Source organism: Pseudorasbora parva, chromosome 6, assembly GCF_024679245.1.
Source record: "Pseudorasbora parva isolate DD20220531a chromosome 6, ASM2467924v1, whole genome shotgun sequence".
Taxonomy (NCBI): domain Eukaryota; kingdom Metazoa; phylum Chordata; class Actinopteri; order Cypriniformes; family Gobionidae; genus Pseudorasbora; species Pseudorasbora parva.
In genome coordinates this window covers 35,741,677-35,761,121 of record NC_090177.1, presented here as the reverse complement: position 1 = coordinate 35,761,121, position 19,445 = coordinate 35,741,677, and the positions used below count along the sequence as shown (strand labels likewise).

The window sequence follows — 19,445 nt, the reverse complement described above, 5'->3', positions numbered from 1 at the left end:
CTTTTTTAGATATAATTTAAATTGATTTTGAACTTTCTGATTCTAACGGCCGTTTCACACCGCAAGCGTGAGCAGCGCATGAGCTGCATGTCAACGTAACTACACCGTGACTGCAGCTGCAGACGCGCGAGAGTATTCACACTGGAAGCGTTTGTACAGCGTCACAGCAGCAGCTCCCACAATGCTAGAGCCTATAGCTGTCTGAGTATTACTAAACTTAAAGAAAGTTTATCATATTTTCTGGCTAGTTTACTTTAATTTTTATAATCATAACCATACTTTTACCCAAACTGAATAATTAAAACAAGTTTAAATGGGTAAATCTTCAACAGATATTTTTCATTCTTCGTTTTCTTTTCTGACATACTTCAGTTATTGTTCAAACAGACTACACGTGCTTCTTCTGTGCATTTTAAGCGCTTTTTGTGTGAGATCATATTTATTTTGTCCATCAAAAGTGTGCTTTCACTTTAATTGAGCGTCAGCAGCGCAGCAAAAATAGGCTCGCCGCCAAAACCCCAACTTCACCAAGGGGGCAATCTAGCTCTCGGAAAGCGTACCTTCCATAGGGGCGGCCATTGCTAGCCAAGCCATCACCTGCTGTTAGCATCCCATTGACTCCCATTCATTTTTGAGTCACTTTGAGAGTGAATAACTTTACATCTGAGGCCATTGTTTATTTCTAAAGAAACACGACAATGCATAAAAGGCTCCGTTACCTTGTATCTTACACTATCGCCCCGTACAAGCTGTTTTTGTAAAAATAGGCTAACAATTGCGTCATAACCAACGTGACTCTGTCGCACAGATGAGAAATTACCGTATAGACCTGAGGAGATGCTCAGAAGCAATCTTTTACTGTCTATGAGATAGTCGGGGGGACGTGGAGACATAATGTCCGATAAAGTCAAAGTAGAAGAATGGGGAGAAGCCCATAGTGAGCCAAAAGCAACAACGGGACAAAACATTTAAACAATGTGATTCAGATTTCACTTTCCACATCTACTAGAAGACTTCCAACTGTCTGACAGGATGCTTACGTCACATCTACGTCGTCAAGCTCAGTCTGAGCCTGCACAGTACGCTCAGCCATCAGGAAGTGAGTGCTATGGGAATTAGACATGTGCCGATTTTCGATAATGCGATTTATCTTGAAAATTAATATGCACAATATTGTTATCGTGGGCACTTTAAAATATCATAAATAATAATTTATTAACAATTAATAATTTTTTTATAATGCACTCAAGAATATGTTTCCCATCAACCGTATAAACGCTCAACACAGAGCTATTGCTCAATCTAAGTGAATGCATTAAATAATGAGACCTTATTGTAATTTGTGGCCTGTTGTTCTTTATAGCCTCATTCTTTTGCACTTTAATCTGTTTGAAAATTTTACTTTTACAGCTCTGAAAAAAATCAAGAGACCACTTAATATTGACTTCTCATTGATTTCCCAATGTTCTCATTTTTTTTCAGAGCTGTATATATATTATTTTTGGTGCATTATTGTATTGAAACATTCAGTTATTTTTGTTCTTACAAAAATAGTTCTTAAAGCTGTTATGCTATGGCAACACTTTTTTTTGCAACTTATTTCAATTTTGTGATAATATCATATATTGTTCAAGATCAAGATCAAGATCAAGAGTTTTATTTGTCACATACACAGTTATACAGAATACAACCGGCAGTGAAATGTAAACAGGTCCGCTCCATGGACAGCAAATAACAATTAACAAAAAGAGCACAATAAATTATAAAATAGGAATAGGATAAAATAGGAATAGGATAAAGGTGCTATATATACATATGTAGAATTATGAATAAATCAAGTAAAAGAAATAAGAGATGTGGAATAAAATAAGTGAGATAAAGTAAACTGGAGACTATAAAAATAAATCTGTGGATAACAGAAGTGCAGGAGTGTAATGTGCAAACAGCATTATAATGAGTAGTGACATGAACACAAGAATAAAGTGCAGTGCAATATCAGTATGTGAGTTTGTTAATACTGAAGTGAGGTGAAGTCACATGTAGTTAAGTGACAGCGTTCAGGAGTCTGATGGCCTGTGGGAAGAAACTCCTCCTGAGTCTCTCAGTTTTGGCCATCAGGCTACGGAAGCGCTTACCAGAAGGCAGCCGGGTGAAGTGTGGGTTGGCCGGGTGATTAATGTCCTTGATGATTTTTGTAGCTCTGCCTCTGCATCGTTTGATGTAGATGTCCTGCAGAGACGGGAGAGCTGACCCTGAGATGCGCTCGGACAAGCGCACCACTCTTTGCAGGGCTTTGCAGTCGTGACTGGTGCTGTTACCATACCACGCTGTGATGCACTGAGTCAGTAAACTTTCTATTGCCCCTGAATAGAAAGTTTTCAGGATAGCTGGTGAGACCCGGAATTTCCTCAAATATGAATTTTCCTCATATTGTGATAAAACTTCAGCAATTAATCGCAACATGAAAAATTGATATCGGCACATGCCTAATGGGAATGCTCCGTCCATTTCTTTTACTGTCTATGCGCTTCACTGCTGCTCACGCGACGCTCCTGCTCCCGTGTGTGAATGCACTCTTTGATTAACATGGGCGCCAGAAAAAATATGCGCTGCTCACGCTTGCGGTGTGAAACAGCCGTAATTCTGATGCCTACTTAAATACCAGGTTTTAAGTTTAACTCTTACTTTACTATATTAATTCTATATCTCACTCTAAACTAAAGTCAATTAAATTATTAGTGGGTATTTTTTCTTAAATTCTTTTTTATTTATTATTATTAAAATTAAATCTTTTTACATTTTTAAATAAAATTGTTTTTAAATTTTAAAATGTTCCAAATTAAATTCTTCGTTTTAATTTTGTGTATTAGTGATTTAAATTCTGATTTTTTTTTTTCTTAAATTATTATTTTTTTTTATGTTAAATTACTATTTTTTTTATTATTATTATTCTAAAAAATACTCAAAATAAATTCCTGGTTTTAATTTTATTTCTTAGTGATTTAAATCCTGATATTTTTTTCTTGAATTCTTAATTTTAAAAATGTTCAATTCATATTTTCCTTTTGTTTTCTTTTAATTCTGACCATTGAAATTCTAATTATACCAACTTCCTGATTCTAATTCTGATGTCAACTTAAATGTTGATTTGAATTCTTGCACTGATTCAAAATCCTAACAATAATTGTTTTATGTTTATAATTCTGATTCTAACTAATTCCATTTCTTATTCTAATTCAGATTCCATCACTGACACTGTTTAAATTCAGATTTATTTTAATTACTGCAAGTTTTGATTTGATTCCATTTCCACCTTGCATCAGTAAAGAAAGTGTCAACATGACATGAACACATCACAAATATTTTGATTTTGGTTCTGACTCCAAAAACAATTCAAGGACTGAAAGACGCTATCATTTTAAAACAGCTTTCAAAGTACACGTAATTTTTAAAAATTATAGTCTCTATATAAACTACAAAAATGTAATTTGTGAAAACGTTGACGTCATGCACAGGCATATTACACAGTCTATAGGGATGTAGTTTCTTTACAAAGTTACATCGCCACCTACTGGCCTGGCATGAGAATAGCGTTTTTAGTCGTTTTCTCTGATCCGTAAGAACGGGGATTGATTTTTCACAATGTTTTCGTCTGTATGCAAAAATAAATTCCCGTTTTTAGTACATCGCCGCCATGTAAACGTACCCCCAGACACACAATGCAACTGAAACTGATTCATGACTGCTGAATACAATGACTACTTGTAGACTTCTTTGCTAAATTAAAACCATATTAAATGATGATTAAAACACACTGGCCCATGCTCATGTCTAGTGTGTGATGTCTAACGTTGACCAAGATTAGGAAAAATCTACAGTGAGATCAACAGGACAGGTAAAAGCCCCCGCCCTACAGCACCAACAGACAGACTCGCAATCAGGAGTAAGATGTTATCATTAAGCCACCCATACCAGAAAACACCCACCAGAGGGTGGGACCAATTACAGCACGCGAGAGCCAGGTCGTGTGTGTGTGTGTGTGTGTGTGTGTGTGTGTGTGTGTGTGTGTGTGTGTGTGTGTTGGACAAGTTGTAACAGGAACTGTCACCCAGCCAAACAGGTGACCACACATTCATTCGGCAGCTCCCCCTACATTCCTTCCCTCAAAACACGCTCCCTGGTAAGGTCCACCAACACCAGACCTCTCAAAGCAGCACTTCAGCAGCTGATGGACATGACGGCCCGGTGAGGATGTCATTGATCAGTAATGAGGTAACGAGCAGGAATGTTGAGAGTCACTGCAGAGAATAGAACCGCAACTCCCTCCCTCTGACAATTTACAGCATGTCTTGTCCAAGAAAGGCTTTGCTTCAGCTTTATAAGTAAACGTGTTGGCATGCAGGCAGCGATACTGGATGACGCAAACATCTAACTATAGATTTCTGCAAAGACCCCATTTTCTCAACATCCATCCAACAAAAAGCCTGCTTATGATGAGATGAAATAAAACACTGGACATGCATGCACGCCAATACAAACTAGACAAAGTAGTCAATAGCTAAGAATGGTGTGTTCTGCACTTTAAAATAGGGCAACACCAAGATACAATTGTCATTTTTAGAGGCAAACCAAGTGCCAAGTTGGTGGCTGCATAAATTATATCCAGTTTGAAAGTGTGTTCAGACCACAACAACTCAAACTAACCCCAAAAAACCATAACACTGACCCTAATAGTCATTAATGGGATAAATGGCTCTAATCCCAGACACCCTTAACACTTACCCGAGATCAACCTAAACCAACTCAACTAACTCTAGCAAAGCCTTACTCTTAATGAATAATACAAATAGGTACAATCAACTTGAATGTGTAAATTCAATTCAATTTAAATTACATTAAACTGACTTAAACATTTGTTGAATATTGTATAACTTACATAAAAGTTAAAAAAAAAATTGCTTAACTTGTTTGAGTTAAAAGCAATGCAAAAACATGTTGTCATAACGTATTGATCGCATAACTGTAACTGTAACCCTAACTAAACCCAAACAAGCATAAAACTGTCACTAAACCCAAGTAAACCCTAACCAAACGGCAAACTTAAGTTTAACTCTTGTAATCCTACAGTACTTCTAACTTCTAGTAATTGTAGGTTAGAACCACAAGAGAAGCCAGAAGACCAAATAGGACTCAAAAGACACGTTGAATCTTCTAACTTAACTTATTTGAGTCAAAGCAATGTAAAAACATATGGGTCCAGTTTCATAAATAGGGCTTAAGTTAAACCAAGATTAGCCCTTAGAAAAACAACATAACTGGTGTGCATCTAGAGACAAAACAATGGCACTGACGTATTTTAAGCTATCTCAGTGCAAGTTGCTTTTCAGTTAAAACAGCTCAAAAGGGAGCGTGGGACTAGCTTAAGCCTTGAATGTGAAGCCGGGGGTTATTGTCATAACTTATCACATCATTTTTTACAGTGTACATAATCATCATAACGGTGGCCCTAACTAAACCCCAAACAAGCCTAAAACTGTAACTAAACCCACCAAATCCACAATTCTGCAACCCTACCAAACTAACTCCAAACTTAAGTTTAACTCTTGCACTCCAAGTTTTCCTACAGTACTTCTAACTAGCTTGTAATAATTTTAGGTCAGACAGACCACAAGAGAAACCAGGAGACCAAACAGGACTCAAGAGACACTTTACTCCATTTCACAGATGCGTAGCGTTCATTCATCTGTTTGTTTATTTGGTTGAACTTGTTTAGGTCAGTTCTGTTCAGGCGCTCATACTTCAACAAACATATCAAAGATTTGCAAACGCGCGCGTGTGAGTGTGAGTGAGTGTGAGAGAGAGATAGTACAACAGCAGCTCTCACCTTTGCGTGACGAATCTTTCTCTCTCTCAGTGACTTTGTATCATTGAGTAGATAATGAATCGTTGACTCTTATTAGGGCATGTTCAGCTCTCCACACTTCACAAGCAGCTGCCAGCTCGTCTAATGCTCCAATGCTTTCACGGGAGATTCACAACTCCATCCAAGTTATCCAAGTCGATTGTTTTGGCGCTCCTGGAGTACTTCACTCCGCCGCAAAGTTTCCTTTACTCATGAATAACAAAAGAAGAGTTACAGCGCGTCCTCCAGAGCCGCTCCAGCAGCTCCGCCCACACTCACTGCAGGAATGATGGGCACGTGACGTCACGAGCCGCGCTGGATTGAATGACGAGCGCGTCCCCGTGTGGAATTGTGTGGACGCGCTCGTCATTCACATCAATTTTACACCACTGAATGAATTCTGTGTTAAAATACTACTTTAATATTTATGATGCTTTGTTTTTTTTACTTTTTCTTCAGTTTTAGATATTCTATTAATATTTTCGAAATATTATGAATAGGCCTAAAATGTAGGCTATTTATAAAAGTAGCCTAATTGAAAGTAGGGGTTTTCAAACCAGTGGGGCCGCAAAGAAGTGACGGGGGTCCGTGGAAAAGTCTAAAGAAAAACATGAAAAAAATAAAATAAATAAGATTAAAATAAATAAATAAATTAGTGATTAAATGTTAAATTAACAAATAAAACGCACAAAAGATGAAAAATAAAAGTAAATAAATACATGTGCTTAATTTATTATTTATTTATTATTATTTCTTATTTATACATTTGCTTAAAAGTAAAGAAACGTGTAAAGTTAATAAATGTATTTGATTTAAATAAATAAATAAATAATGACTGAATGGTAAATAAATATGATAAAAATGTAAAAAGTAAACAAATAAATGTGGAAAAGCCTAGAGTAAAAATGGAATAATAATAATAATAATAATAATGATAATAATAATAAATTAGCTTAAATAAAAGTGCAAAAGTTTAGAGAAAAAACATATATATAAATATAAACCATGTGTTAGAACCATATATATTTTATTAAGTAGGCCTACATTAAAATACATTTAAATAATTCATGTTTAAATTAACATAATAATAAAATGTAACAATTAATGTTAGAATTATTGTTTAAAGTACAATTTATAAAAATGTTATTTAAATATACACATAAATTATATATATATATATATATATATATATATATATATATATATATATATATATATATATATATATATATATATATATACACATACATACAGTCGTGGTCAAAATCAAAATCTAACCCTTTCATTAAAGTAAAATAATTAAAAAGGAGGGGTAACTCACATTATGAAAACTAATGCTTTTCTCCAAAACACGTTGGCCACAATTATTGTCACCCTTTTATTAAATACTTTTTGCAACCTCTTTTCCCAAGATCACAGCTCTGAGTCTTCTTCTATAATGCCTGATGAGTTTGGAGAACACCTGACATGATATCAGAGACCTTTACTCAATACTGAACCTCTCCAGATCCATGTTGACGCTTCTTCTCTTCAGTTCATCACTCATCTTCTAAAGGGTTCAGGTCAGGGGACTGGGACGGTCATGGCAGAAGCTTCATTTTGTGCTCAGGGACACATTTGTGTTGATTCTGATGTTTGTCTTGGATCGTTGTCCTGATGAGAGATCCAACCACGGCCCATTATAAGATTTCTAGCAGAGGCGGTCAGTTTTTAATTTTTTATCTGCTGGTATTTGCTAGAATCCATGATACAATCTGAACAAGATGTCCAGGACCTCCAGCAAAAAAATAGGCCCACAACATTAAAGATCGAGTGGTATTTTTAGCAGTGGGCATGGGGTACTTTTTATCCCTGTTTGCACCAAACCCATCTGGTAGCCAAAAAGCTCTTTTATAGTTTCATCTGACCACAGAACCCAGTCCCTTTTGACTTTCCAGTCGTGTCTGACAGCTGAATATGCTGGAGTTTGTTTCTGGATGAGCAAGGAGGATTTTTCTTGAATCCCCCCCCAAACAACATGTGGTGATTTAGTTTTTTTTTTTTATTTTTTTTTTTTTTAGGCTTTCTGACCCCAAGACCCAACTAATCTCTGCGATTCTCCATCTGTGATCCTTGGAGAGTCTTTGTGCACTCAAACGTTCCTCCTCGCCGTACATTAGGACAATATACACACACGTCCTCTTTCAGGCAGATTTGTGACATCTTTAGTTAAATGAAGCTTCTTAATTATTGCCCTGATGGTGGAAATGGGGATTTTCAGTGCTCAGAACTATATTCATTGGTTTCACTCATTGTGATGAATGATTAAGGGAATTTGGCTTGTATGCCTCCTTATATTTATACTCCTGTAAAACAAGACATCATAGCAGGACAATTTCATGTTTCTTGTCACCCTGGTGTGCTAAAATTTTTAAATATTAATGTAAATATACTTCAGATATTTTACTCATTTAAAATTCTTGGGGTACCAACAATTGTGGCCAATGTGTTTTAGAGAAAAGCATTTATTTAATAATGTGATTTACCCCCCATTATCAATTATTTTACTTAAATGAAAGTTTGGATTTTTGTGATTTTTTTAAATAAAAGATAAAAAGGATAAACAATGCAGATTATTTTTTTACAGCCATATTTGATCATATTTACCATTAATTTTGACCACAACTGTTTATATATAGCCTACCGTATATATATATATATATATATATATATATATATATATATATATATATATATATATATATATATATATATTCTATTTCTGAAGAAATTGTGAGTGGTGCTTGCGAGTGGCAAAACTCGGGCCCCGGATATGCAAAAGAGCTCATCCCCATGTCTGTACAATGTTGTGGAGCCTAGATGTGGCTTATTCGTGTGTTTTTACGGTTTCTAGGGTGGTCAAAGTGGTTGCTAGGGTGTGCTTAAACAGTTTAAGATATTTGATATTTTGATATTTGGTGATATTTAAAGGCTATTTACCAGTCTGAGTCAAAAGAGCCCAGGCTCAGGCTCGAAGTCGACTCGACTTTCATCACATAAATGTCGACTTTTACAAAATGGAAGTCGTTCAACCCCTGTGGCTCTTTCAGCAGGATAATGCGATAATGGTTCAGGAATGGTTTGAGAAACATGATGAAGAGTTCAAGGTGTTGACTTGGCCTCCAAATTCCCCAGATCTAAATACAACCGAGCATCTGTGGGATGTGCAACTTACAGGACTTAAAGGATCTGCTGCTAACATCCTGGTGCCAGAAAACTCAGGACAAGCTTCAGGGATACTATTGGATTGACTTTTCTACCCAAAGATTCACAGCCCTATTGGATGCAATTACTCCTGGTATTTGTGTTTAGACTGTAATGTGGCGTAGGTGCTATTTTTGTTTAGTTTAACTATACACACACACACACACACACACACACACACACACACACACACACACACATACACATGAACTCAATGACGGGTAGAATAGATAATTTTTGACTCATGGCTGAAGTTAAGTTTCTCCAGCTCTCCCCAGGTTGGCAAAAAAAAAAGCATCTCAAAATGCATCAGATTGATGCTTTAAAATATGGAATATTTCATTTTTTTCTGTCGGGTGAGCATGCCCCCAGACCCCCCTAGAGGGGTAATATCCTTCTCAACTTTTTCACCCCTGACCCGTTTTCATGCCTGGTATATTATAATAAAAACCCAAGTAAAACTACAATGATCAAATATTAAACTTGAGTTCAACCATTGATCCGATTAAGTATTTATTTGGAAGGAGGATAGACTGAAGGAAATGTGGACCATGTAGGCCTATCTTGAATTATTTTATTTTATGATATACACAACACAAAACACACAATACAGTCTGATTCATAAGATTAAGCAACCTTACAACTCAGTATAAAAGTGCACCACCATATTACACAACCACGCCTGCAGCTACCCATTAAAAAAGAACAGCAATATATTTTAGATGTAAATTATCCCAGGCCAAGGCACATCATTTAATTACTGCACATAATGTAAATTATTACATTATTATTATTATGAAATGTTCTTAGTGTAATAATTTTCTCAAAATTTAATAAAATCTTGAGCTAATAATGTAATAATTTTGACATTATGAAAAAAATATTACATTATAAACTATAAACATTATAAACTAACCACAACATGTCATATTTTCATTACTGAAATAGCTTTTAATTAAAACATAAAATATTATTCCCTTACGGTACTTTAAAAAAAATCTAAAGTCTTAAACTACTTGCTAAATGCAACATTTAAATATTAATGTAATAATAATTATTTATATTAATAATAGATTGTTAAAATGTACTGTTAGGAATACTAATATTATTTTTGTTTTAAAAGTAATAATAATAATACAAAAATAAAAATATGACATTTTTGGTGAGTTTGTAATGTAATAGGCTACATTTCTCCTAATGTATTTTTTTTGTATTACATTATAAGCTCGAGTTTTTATTACTTTTTGAGAAAATTATTACATTATGAACATTTTATAACAATAATAATGTAATACTTATTAAATTATGTGCAGTTGATAAGGTAATTGCATACAGTATAATTTTATTTATTTATTTAACATATTTAGTTAAATCACCCATAGGAGGCAGTATCAACCCATTCAACATCATGTCGAGTCGATTGTGATTGTTGACTTACTTTTTGTCCTTTCTTCTGGCCAGTGTGTCCCACTTTATGGACATCCCATGCTAGTCAACATTTTTTCTTCCCTCCTCATCTATCCGTCCATCCAGAGAGGGGGGATCGACATTTTTAATTACTGACAGTATTGCCTAACGAATTCTCTCTTCGTCCAGGTTTCGCTTTTGTCCATGTTTGGCAGTTTTGCACATTTATTTTCGGTTGTAGTATGATACATATTAAGAAGAAGACACATTTCCACCATGGTGGACAATAAAGAGAGAAATTAATTTAAATCAAAAGTCATTACCAGGAGTGGGGTTCGAACCCACGCGGACATATGTCCATTGGATCTTAAGTCCAACGCCTTAACCACTCGGCCATCCTGGTACATATGAATCCCTTTAAAGCTTAAATCCTAGATATATAAACAACATTTACCGATTGTTGGTTTTAAATGTTGAATTTAATTTGTTTATACCAGTTATCGGTCGTTCACGCGTCTCCTTGAGTTTCTTTTCATATTCGGAGATGAATAGCAGTTGGTTGGCGCAGCTTGACTGACTATTAGCAATGCTAACAGACTAGGTTGCAAAAACCACAAACACGTATTGTATAACTAAATTAAAATGTATAATTTGGTTATATCTAACTTAAATAATGAAGACAATCCATATAACCTTTAATGTTTGCAGTTTTCTAAACGATATTTGATTGCTTATCATTTGTGATAGGATCGTTAGCCGTTTGGTTAGCAGTTAGCAAGCGTTATTATGCTATGTGAACAACACACTCAAGTTCTTCTTGGCGCACTCCAGCTTGCGTTTGTTATAAACTATTTTCCACAGTGAAAACATTTCAGTTCATATTTCATAATCATTCATTATACTTAACATCACTACTTCTTTTTACTTACTGATGTCCAACTCCAGACCTAAATTCATATAAATTTATGAGGTTTTAGATAGTTGGGATATGTTGCTCTGTAACTGGGACAATCTGGTTTGGGTTTCAGATAGTGTAGGCATGTTGGAGGTTATTGATCGAAACCCAGTAAGAGAATCCCCAAAACATCCTGCAGGTCACCAACCAGATCTGGTCTTTGTTCACCGGGAAAGATCCAATCTGAAAACAAAACATACAGACTTTACACCAAAATTAACTATTTGCATTTAATTCTAACAGTCTCATGTTATTTTCAAATGTTATCAATCAATCAGTCAAATCAATAAACTTTATTTATATAGCGTTTTTACAATGACAATTATTTCAAAGCAGCACAACTTCAACTTATTCTAGGTGCAGTTTAAACTTTTAAACATACTGGGAGCTGTGAATATTATATGATTAAATCTTTGAATATCTTTAAAGAGCTTTATTGTAATGAATTAATTCACTCTCTGATAGCATTTCGTAAATTACGCTTTGGTCGCTAATTTGTATGAATTTTCTCATTCAATTGTTTTTGTATGCTAGCTACTCCATCACTAACAGTTGGTTTAGACTGGATGGGTGGACCCATGCCATGGGTGGTCCTAGCTTCAAGGTTAGGTTTATTTTCTTTCAAAAAGTTCATTCTCATAAAATTTGTTTTCTGATGATATTGGTTGGCACTGAACAATTATTAAAACATTATTATCCTCATGGGTTGTTACAATCTTTTACAGTATTTTAACACTTTTAATCCATTTAGATATTAAGATATTTACTCACCCACATACAGTGCAGGTTGTAAACAGGAGCATTCAGGATGGTTCCAGAAGCCTGGCGATGATTCCAGAACACTAGTAAAGCGACAGTTCTCTCTGGCAAAGATGCATGACACATCAATGTGAAACAGCCCAGGTACATTCTTCTTTTGATCTCTAAAATATTACTGTCATTCTTATATTTTTATTTACCTGTACATGATCTACAAGAGACGAAAACATCCCAGCTGTAACCAATACTACAAATTTAGAAAAGCTTGACCTGCTGTTCTGCTTGTCTGACTTTCCCTTTCACCTGTTGTTGTTGTGATTGCTCCTCCTTGACTGAAGTGTGCCAACACATGAGTTTCCCTCATTTACTGCCATGACAGCACCTGAGACACCACGCCTCCACCTCATGCTGAATGTGGGTTCGCGGCAGGGCCTGGAGAACAGCCTATTCAAGGCGCTTAATATAAATGTAACACTGAAATGCTGATAGTGAACCAACCATACAAGGGCATTTCCATGCACTTGTAAGTGGCAATAAACAAGGAAGTAAATGTGAAAATACAATGTGAGTCTTGTGAAAACATTTGTGTTTTATTGTGAAACTGCTAAGAATGGGAAATACGGTTTGCATTCAGAAAGAATTCAGACAGCTTAATTTGATGACAACAGCATATTTACTAAAGGTCTAACCTTTAAGGTCTAACATCTTGTCTACACCAGGGAGAATGCACTGCAACAATCTGAGGCTCTCTACACTAAATGTGTTGGAATGAGAAGAAAGACGATGAAAGCTCGCTCAGGGCGGGTCTGTGCTGAGACGCTGCTTGTCAATCAACAATCGTGGGAGGGGCGTCCGTATGACGTCACACGGTCGAACAGCTTGAATTGAAACAGGTGAAAACATATAAGGAGATTAAAAAAAACACACTGGATGGATTTTTATCATTATAGATGGTTGTGTATGTGTACAGGCACTGCCAACACACATCTCCATACAATCAACTTGTAAAAGTGCATGTACCATTATATGACCCCTTTAAAAGCAGCAATCCCTTCTGTTGAACATATTGCAAGACACGGTTTGTGCTTCCATAAACACCATAAATGTTGTTTTCTGACATTTACGATAGACTAGATTTGTCTATATTAGTTTTTGAAAAACCTATTGTATGCATTTGTGTTAATGCCTGCAATCATTTTATTGTATTAATGACAAAACAATTTTAATTATGACATTTAACTAAAATGTTGGTATCATCGCAACCTTATTTGTAAGAATACTATGTAACATGGGTCAAAAACAACAAAAACAATAAGTATTTTAATTCTTTATTCATCACTTTTTTTTGTGGTGGGACCACAATTTGGCCGGTCCAATCAGGACAAAAGGAAAAAATCATTAGCATTGAGCTTTATTTTCCTCATTAGTCATCAAAAAGTGGGTTGATTTAAAAAGTGTTCACTCAAAAATTTTGAAAAAAAATAATTTGTTTAGATACAATCAAAGAAAGGGGGCTGAAGCTTCTGACGTTCAGCTTAATTATTTAACTATTAAAGGTAGGGTAGGTTAGAATGATCTAAAACACTTTTGTCCAAATTTGTTTAAACTTTCTTTATATGTCGATACATAATTAAAATGTAAGTTCTCTGAAAAAGAGAGTATAAAAACCGAGTGACTCTAGACTTTTTAATCTGCAATAAACACCGCTCATTATTTTCGTTTGGGACGAAACAAGTGATTGGCTTGGGCGACTGTCACTCTCTCTCTCGCTACCATGGCGACCACCGCTTTCGCAACAGGATCTGCCCACGTGCGCGCGCTCGTTTGAGAGGAGAGCAGTTCAAGAGTAGCCTGACAAGCCAGACCCACATCAAGATGTTTGGTCTGGAAACTCACCATAGACAATCTCAATCCGAGGGGCGGGATAAACGGTTGTCTTTCAAACTCCCTCTGCACGCGATAGGATAGCGCTACACCAACCAGAGCAACGAAGGTGAAACAGAGCTCGCTGATAGATTAAACATTCGCCGTATCCGGTCGGCTAAACTCCGAACACATCTTCCCTTTTTAAGAATGACTTCAGTGCCGTTCTTTGTTCTTTTCTCAGAGAAAAGCTTAACTCCAAGTCTTCCTGAGTCGCGGTCAAAGCTGATTCGAAAGACCGCCGTTCGCCAGTTTCTGTGTTTACTAGAAGCACGCAAACGCAACTCGGCCGTCGTCATTATGGCCCCGCCCGCCGACTCTATACACGATGTGATTGGGCCGTCCAGATTTTGAGGAATACAGCTCAGAATGGTATTGAGAGTTCCTAGACGACACTTGCGGGCAAATTAAATTTAGTTCAAGAGGCAAGAAACCTAGGAAGAGCAAAAGCATTCAAGATTCACAGTACAGGGTTTTGCAGTCAGCGAAGTCAAACAATGCAAAAAAAGGAAGACAGTACGAGAAAAGGCAATGCACAGAAAGTCTTTGGATAAACAAAGAAATCAAACGCGAGTAAATATCTGCATGTCTTTTCAACGATGGTGAGAACTGAGGGACCTAAAGGAGCTGAAAGGGGACTCCTTGCAGCTGTATTTCTGCTGGACAGGTAAACTTTCATTTTGATTAGACATTTTTTCGGTTTATGTTTTCATGAAGCATGTATCACTAGCACATGAAGCTGCCTAATATAGCTAACATAACATTACTTAGCATAAAGTTACAATGTTATACACTTAGCCATTAGTAGAGATGATAAATACTCAATATGCTTAGCTCAAGTTGATCGCTGTTGTGTTGAATTTCGCAAAATTTAACTTAAGATAACAAAATGCATGTGTAAAAGCTAGTACACCGCATCCAGGAACTTTTTTTAGAACCAAGTTAGCTTTAGCTACTGCTAATCAAAAATGCTTTCATCATGGAAACTCTTACATGCAAAACACAGTATATGTTATGAATCTTACACGAAATTCATATTCATTACAGTATAACTGATGTTTTTGGAAAAACATGTATCAATGCTACCCGTTTTTAGCTTTGCCTTATAAATATGACTAGCTCGTTACCAAATTAAACAAAAATATATTTTAAACTTTACCAGTATCGGTATTCTAGCTTGATAGTGAGTACTAAAAGACATCTTATTTGTTTATATTCATACTGATGAAGTTAGATTGTGACATGATGTCAGTACATACACACCGCTCCTCTCAGGTCAATAATGCGTCTTCCAGCTGATTGGTCGGTGAGGTGCGTTCATGTGTTTTGGGGGCGTGGCTTTGGAAAGAGCCCAGAAGGGAGAAGGTGGAGTGAATGGAAATAATGAGCTGTCTTTAAAACAGTCGTGAGAGGTCTACAGACACTCAATTTTTATACTTTCTTTTTCAGAGTACTTACATTTTAATTATGTATTGATATATAGAGAAAGTTTAAACAAATTTGGAAAAAAAAGTTTTTTAACCAATTCTTACCTACCCTACCTTTAAAAGAACAAAGTACTAAAGAAATGTTTCATACAACTCTGCTAAACATCTCCGTTTGTGTTCCCCAGGAAAAAAAAAAAAAATGTGTTTACATTTTTTACTGCACCATTTCTTTAAAGCCACTGAAGGGGTCGCGGGCCAACATCCTTGTCTCTTCATCATATGCATCTTATCCTTTTGAATGATTTTTAATAACCTCATGAATTAAATAATCTGTTATTACCCTTTCAAAATGAATATTTATTGACAATCAGTTTTATTTGATCATTAATGCATATAACTATTTAATATGATTTCGACTCTATGTCTGCTGTATGGTGTCTAATTTGCTTTCCAGAGACGGTCTGACAAAGACAGTCTGACCGAGATAGCCTGACCTCTATCTCTGGGTCCTGACCAACAGGGCCTTGGAGAGAAAGTTAGAACTTCCAAGAGGTGAACCCTGCCTGTTGTTAGTAGCCCCAGGACAGGAAGGGGTGGGAGGATTTGAGTCTCCCAATTGTGATTTCTTCCCTTTTATATAGTGTGATTTTTCCCATTGATAGAAGTACATTTTTTTCTTTATATTTCTTTATAGAATGAGGTAGATGATATTAGTCATAATTTTCTTTCTGGAGATTCGTTTGTCATGTGGTGTTGATATTTTGTCCTGTTGATAAGGACGCACCAACCTTGGAGGAGAGATGTGCTCTAGAGTCTTGTGTGTGTGTTACATGTTCTGTGCAGGTCTTCCGACTGGATTGGACCGCTTTTTCTCACACCCTAGACCTCTCGGCGCCTTTCTTGGACTCCCCCCGAAGTCAACACTACCCCAATCTTGGGATTGTCCGATGTATACATCATGATTAACAACAACAACATCTCCTATCTATTCTCGTGTGACAAATTGTTTAGACTTAATGCCAATCAGTAATATTCCACGTGTCCGTAATGATGTAAATCATGCCCTTGAAATTGGTATAATTGGGGTGGTGGTATAATAATGTGGTAAAATTGTGTAAGGTAGAGTCTGGCCTGCCACCGCTCCGAGAGACTCTAAGCTGAAGCTGACTCTACTGATGAAACTGCAAACTATTCTTCAGTAAAATTCTCTCTGATGATTGAACAAGATAAACAAACATTACTGCGCATGTTTTTGTGGCCCAAACGTAACTTCCGGTCGACGTCTGCAAAGAATCAATAACAGAGGCTGCGTTATCTTTCTTATGTGTTATCGTTCATTTTAATTGTGCAACATTATCTTAATTTATATGTTATGTTATGTTTAATTTATGTTTCAGCATGTTTATTATAAATAATCTTCCATTTCTGTCAGAGTGAGGGAAACACCCCCCCCCCCCCCTTAAAGGGTTAGTTCACCCAAAACTGAAAATTCTGTCATTAATTACTCCCTCATGTAATTACTCCCCAACTCGTAGTGAATGAGTAATAATGACAATTTTTTTTTTTTTTGTGAGAAAATTAACTAACCCTTTAAAGACCACGTAAGCGCATATTTTCCCAATGAGCCGATCTGCTTGATCAGATCATGGTGATGTTAATGCCAAGAGTTACCTCAGCCAGAATAAGTTAACTCTACAGTAGATCTGATAACAAGTTAAATAAATAACAAGTAAATTACATTAGACATAAAGTCTAAATGACATTAGACGCTGCTCTCATATGCAGTCAGACTGGATATTTATGAAGCATTCAAGGCTTTTTGGTGAGAAAAATGTGTTTCTACTGAGTAGTGCGCCATACTATCCACTAGCCAGACTGATAAACACAGACCGGATATTGACTTTGGGCCAGGCGTGTAACTGTGGCAACGTGTGTGCGTCCGATGAAACCATCTATAATGAATAGTTTAAGGTCGATCAGTATCCAACAGTTGCTCAACTGTCTAATAAAACACATAATATATTAAAGCATATTTGGTGTTTCCATGGTTTCTACAAAATAAACCAAAATCAAGGGTAACACAGGTATGATTTCATTGATAAGCGACGTACAGTCTGTCCTGTCCTGTTAAAATCGCTTATTTCTATGGATTTAAACATTCTTGGAAACATTTGGTATGAGTACACAAGTCAACAAAATATTTGACACTGTTCTAGTGGTTTTTGGTCCAATTTTGGGGCCACATTTTAATCCAAAAAATATGGTGCCTTTAAAGCTCATTCATTCACAGAAACAGCAATAACTATTATCAATAGGCTACGTGTTTGTCTTTGCATCTTTTAATTTTTTTGTACATCCTTTAAATCCTTTCTTTCAAAATATGCGTCATGTTTTTCCTCAAACTGTATCTATATCACACTTCAAAACGGCTTTCTTTTCTGTTTTTCTCTCCTCTATTCTCTTTCTCTCCCTCTCTTTCTCTCTGTAATACTCCTCTTTCAAGTTTTCCCTCTCTCTGCGCCTCCACCCTTTGGCGGTCACATGGTAGAGATCGACATTATTGCCTGAATATGCGTCTCTGTATGTGGCCCGGTACACGGCCTCCCTGGCGACTAAAGCGGCCTCCTGTGCGCTCATCCCCCAATGAACGCTGCCGTCCAGGATCGAGTATGCATAGGGAGAGCCTGAGCCCACTGAGAACAGCTCCCCCTGCAGGCGAAGCCCGTCACTGCACACATAAACAACCCGAGGGCCACATATTCTCGAACTAGGTTGAGTTTTAGATTTAAAAGCTATGAGAGGCTGGGTTGCTGCTGATTGGCTACTTGAACTCGCTGTTATTTGAGTGGTTGGGATCCTCGCATCATTCTCGTCGTCCTTTTCGTCATCCCCATCCCATCCACACAGGGTGGCCGCGACGCACAGCTCAGTGCCTTTGAATGGATGCAGCATGTGGGACAGCAGTTTTGCGGTGCCCCCTGTTGACAGCCTACGGCCATGTCGAAGCTGGTACAGCCTGAGCTCTCGAGCCAGGATGCGCTTCCACAGCGCGCAGTCAGCTGAGGTCCCGGATGTGGTGCCGACCAGGTGAGAGTGGATAGGTAAGACCTTCGGGGAGGAAGGACAGGCCACCTGCCCCGAGCAGCTGGAGCGCGTGTCGGCTGCGGCGATCACACCTCCCTGGAAAGCGAAGCCGAGAGTTGTGGTACCGTGAGAGAGGGTGAACGGTAAAGGAGCAGAGGGAGAGATGGAATAGGGTGTAGGTGAAGGAAGAGAGATGGACGGCAATGAGGGGTGTAGATGGTCCATATTCATTAGGTTTGTCGGCACTGAACCAAGGCTAATTTGACCAAAGTCTATTGGGCTCTGTGTGAGGTATTCAGCTATCGGCATGTAAAATTCCAACGGACTCAAAGCGCCCCTCCCAGGCAGCCGTGTAGAAAAAGCTTCTCCGTGGTTCCCCCCTCCGAACAAATGAGTGGAATCCTCCGGCATAAAGGACTGTGAGAGTGGAGCACTCCATTGAGGGAACAGAGGGGGGTTGTGCAAGCCGCATACATCCTGCAAAGCCATAAACTATCGTGTAGATAAACAATAAATTATAACTCTGTCAATTATTACGCTGTATGACATTAACTGCAAAAACATGTCATTTATTTTCCTCATTTGTATATCATTCCCAAAGGTGGGTCATTTTACTCTTTGTTTAGTTTGCTGGCAAAGAAGTCCTGGTTTACTTCAGCATCGGATTCTCCACAACGTTCTTGGTGTTTATATTATCTTCATGTGGTGGTGATGATAGGATGTCGAAGAGAAAATCGAAGGGAAA

General features: G+C 37.1%; 2 protein-coding genes and 1 non-coding gene across 5 annotated transcripts in view; all 3 read right to left on the bottom strand.

Annotated features, from left to right (window-relative positions):
• LOC137078947 (utrophin-like) overlaps nucleotides 1-6,161 on the bottom strand; it is a 303,830-nt gene extending 297,669 nt beyond the window's left edge. For all 3 annotated transcript variants that reach the window (XM_067446798.1, XM_067446802.1, XM_067446800.1), the window contains exon 1: nucleotides 5,885-6,161. The gene's annotated coding sequence lies outside the window, so the exon portion shown is untranslated. The remainder of the gene's footprint in view (nucleotides 1-5,884) is intronic.
• Nucleotides 6,162-10,872: 4,711 nt separating this feature from the next.
• Nucleotides 10,873-10,955, bottom strand: trnal-uaa (transfer RNA leucine (anticodon UAA)). Its single transcript has one exon. It is a non-coding gene; the product is annotated as a tRNA-Leu (tRNA).
• A 7,058-nt stretch (nucleotides 10,956-18,013) lies between these two features.
• Nucleotides 18,014-19,189, bottom strand: psmb11b (proteasome 20S subunit beta 11b). Its single transcript, XM_067447470.1, has one exon. It carries the CDS (start codon nucleotides 19,187-19,189, stop codon nucleotides 18,014-18,016), a length of 1,176 nt encoding a protein of 391 aa, XP_067303571.1.
• Nucleotides 19,190-19,445: the final 256 nt, after the last annotated feature.

Bases quoted from the DNA above. Each gene is read 5' to 3' on its own strand.
- psmb11b (XM_067447470.1), bottom strand. From the start codon at position 19,189: ATGGCTTTGCAGGATGTATGCGGCTTGCACAACCCCCCTCTGTTCCCT.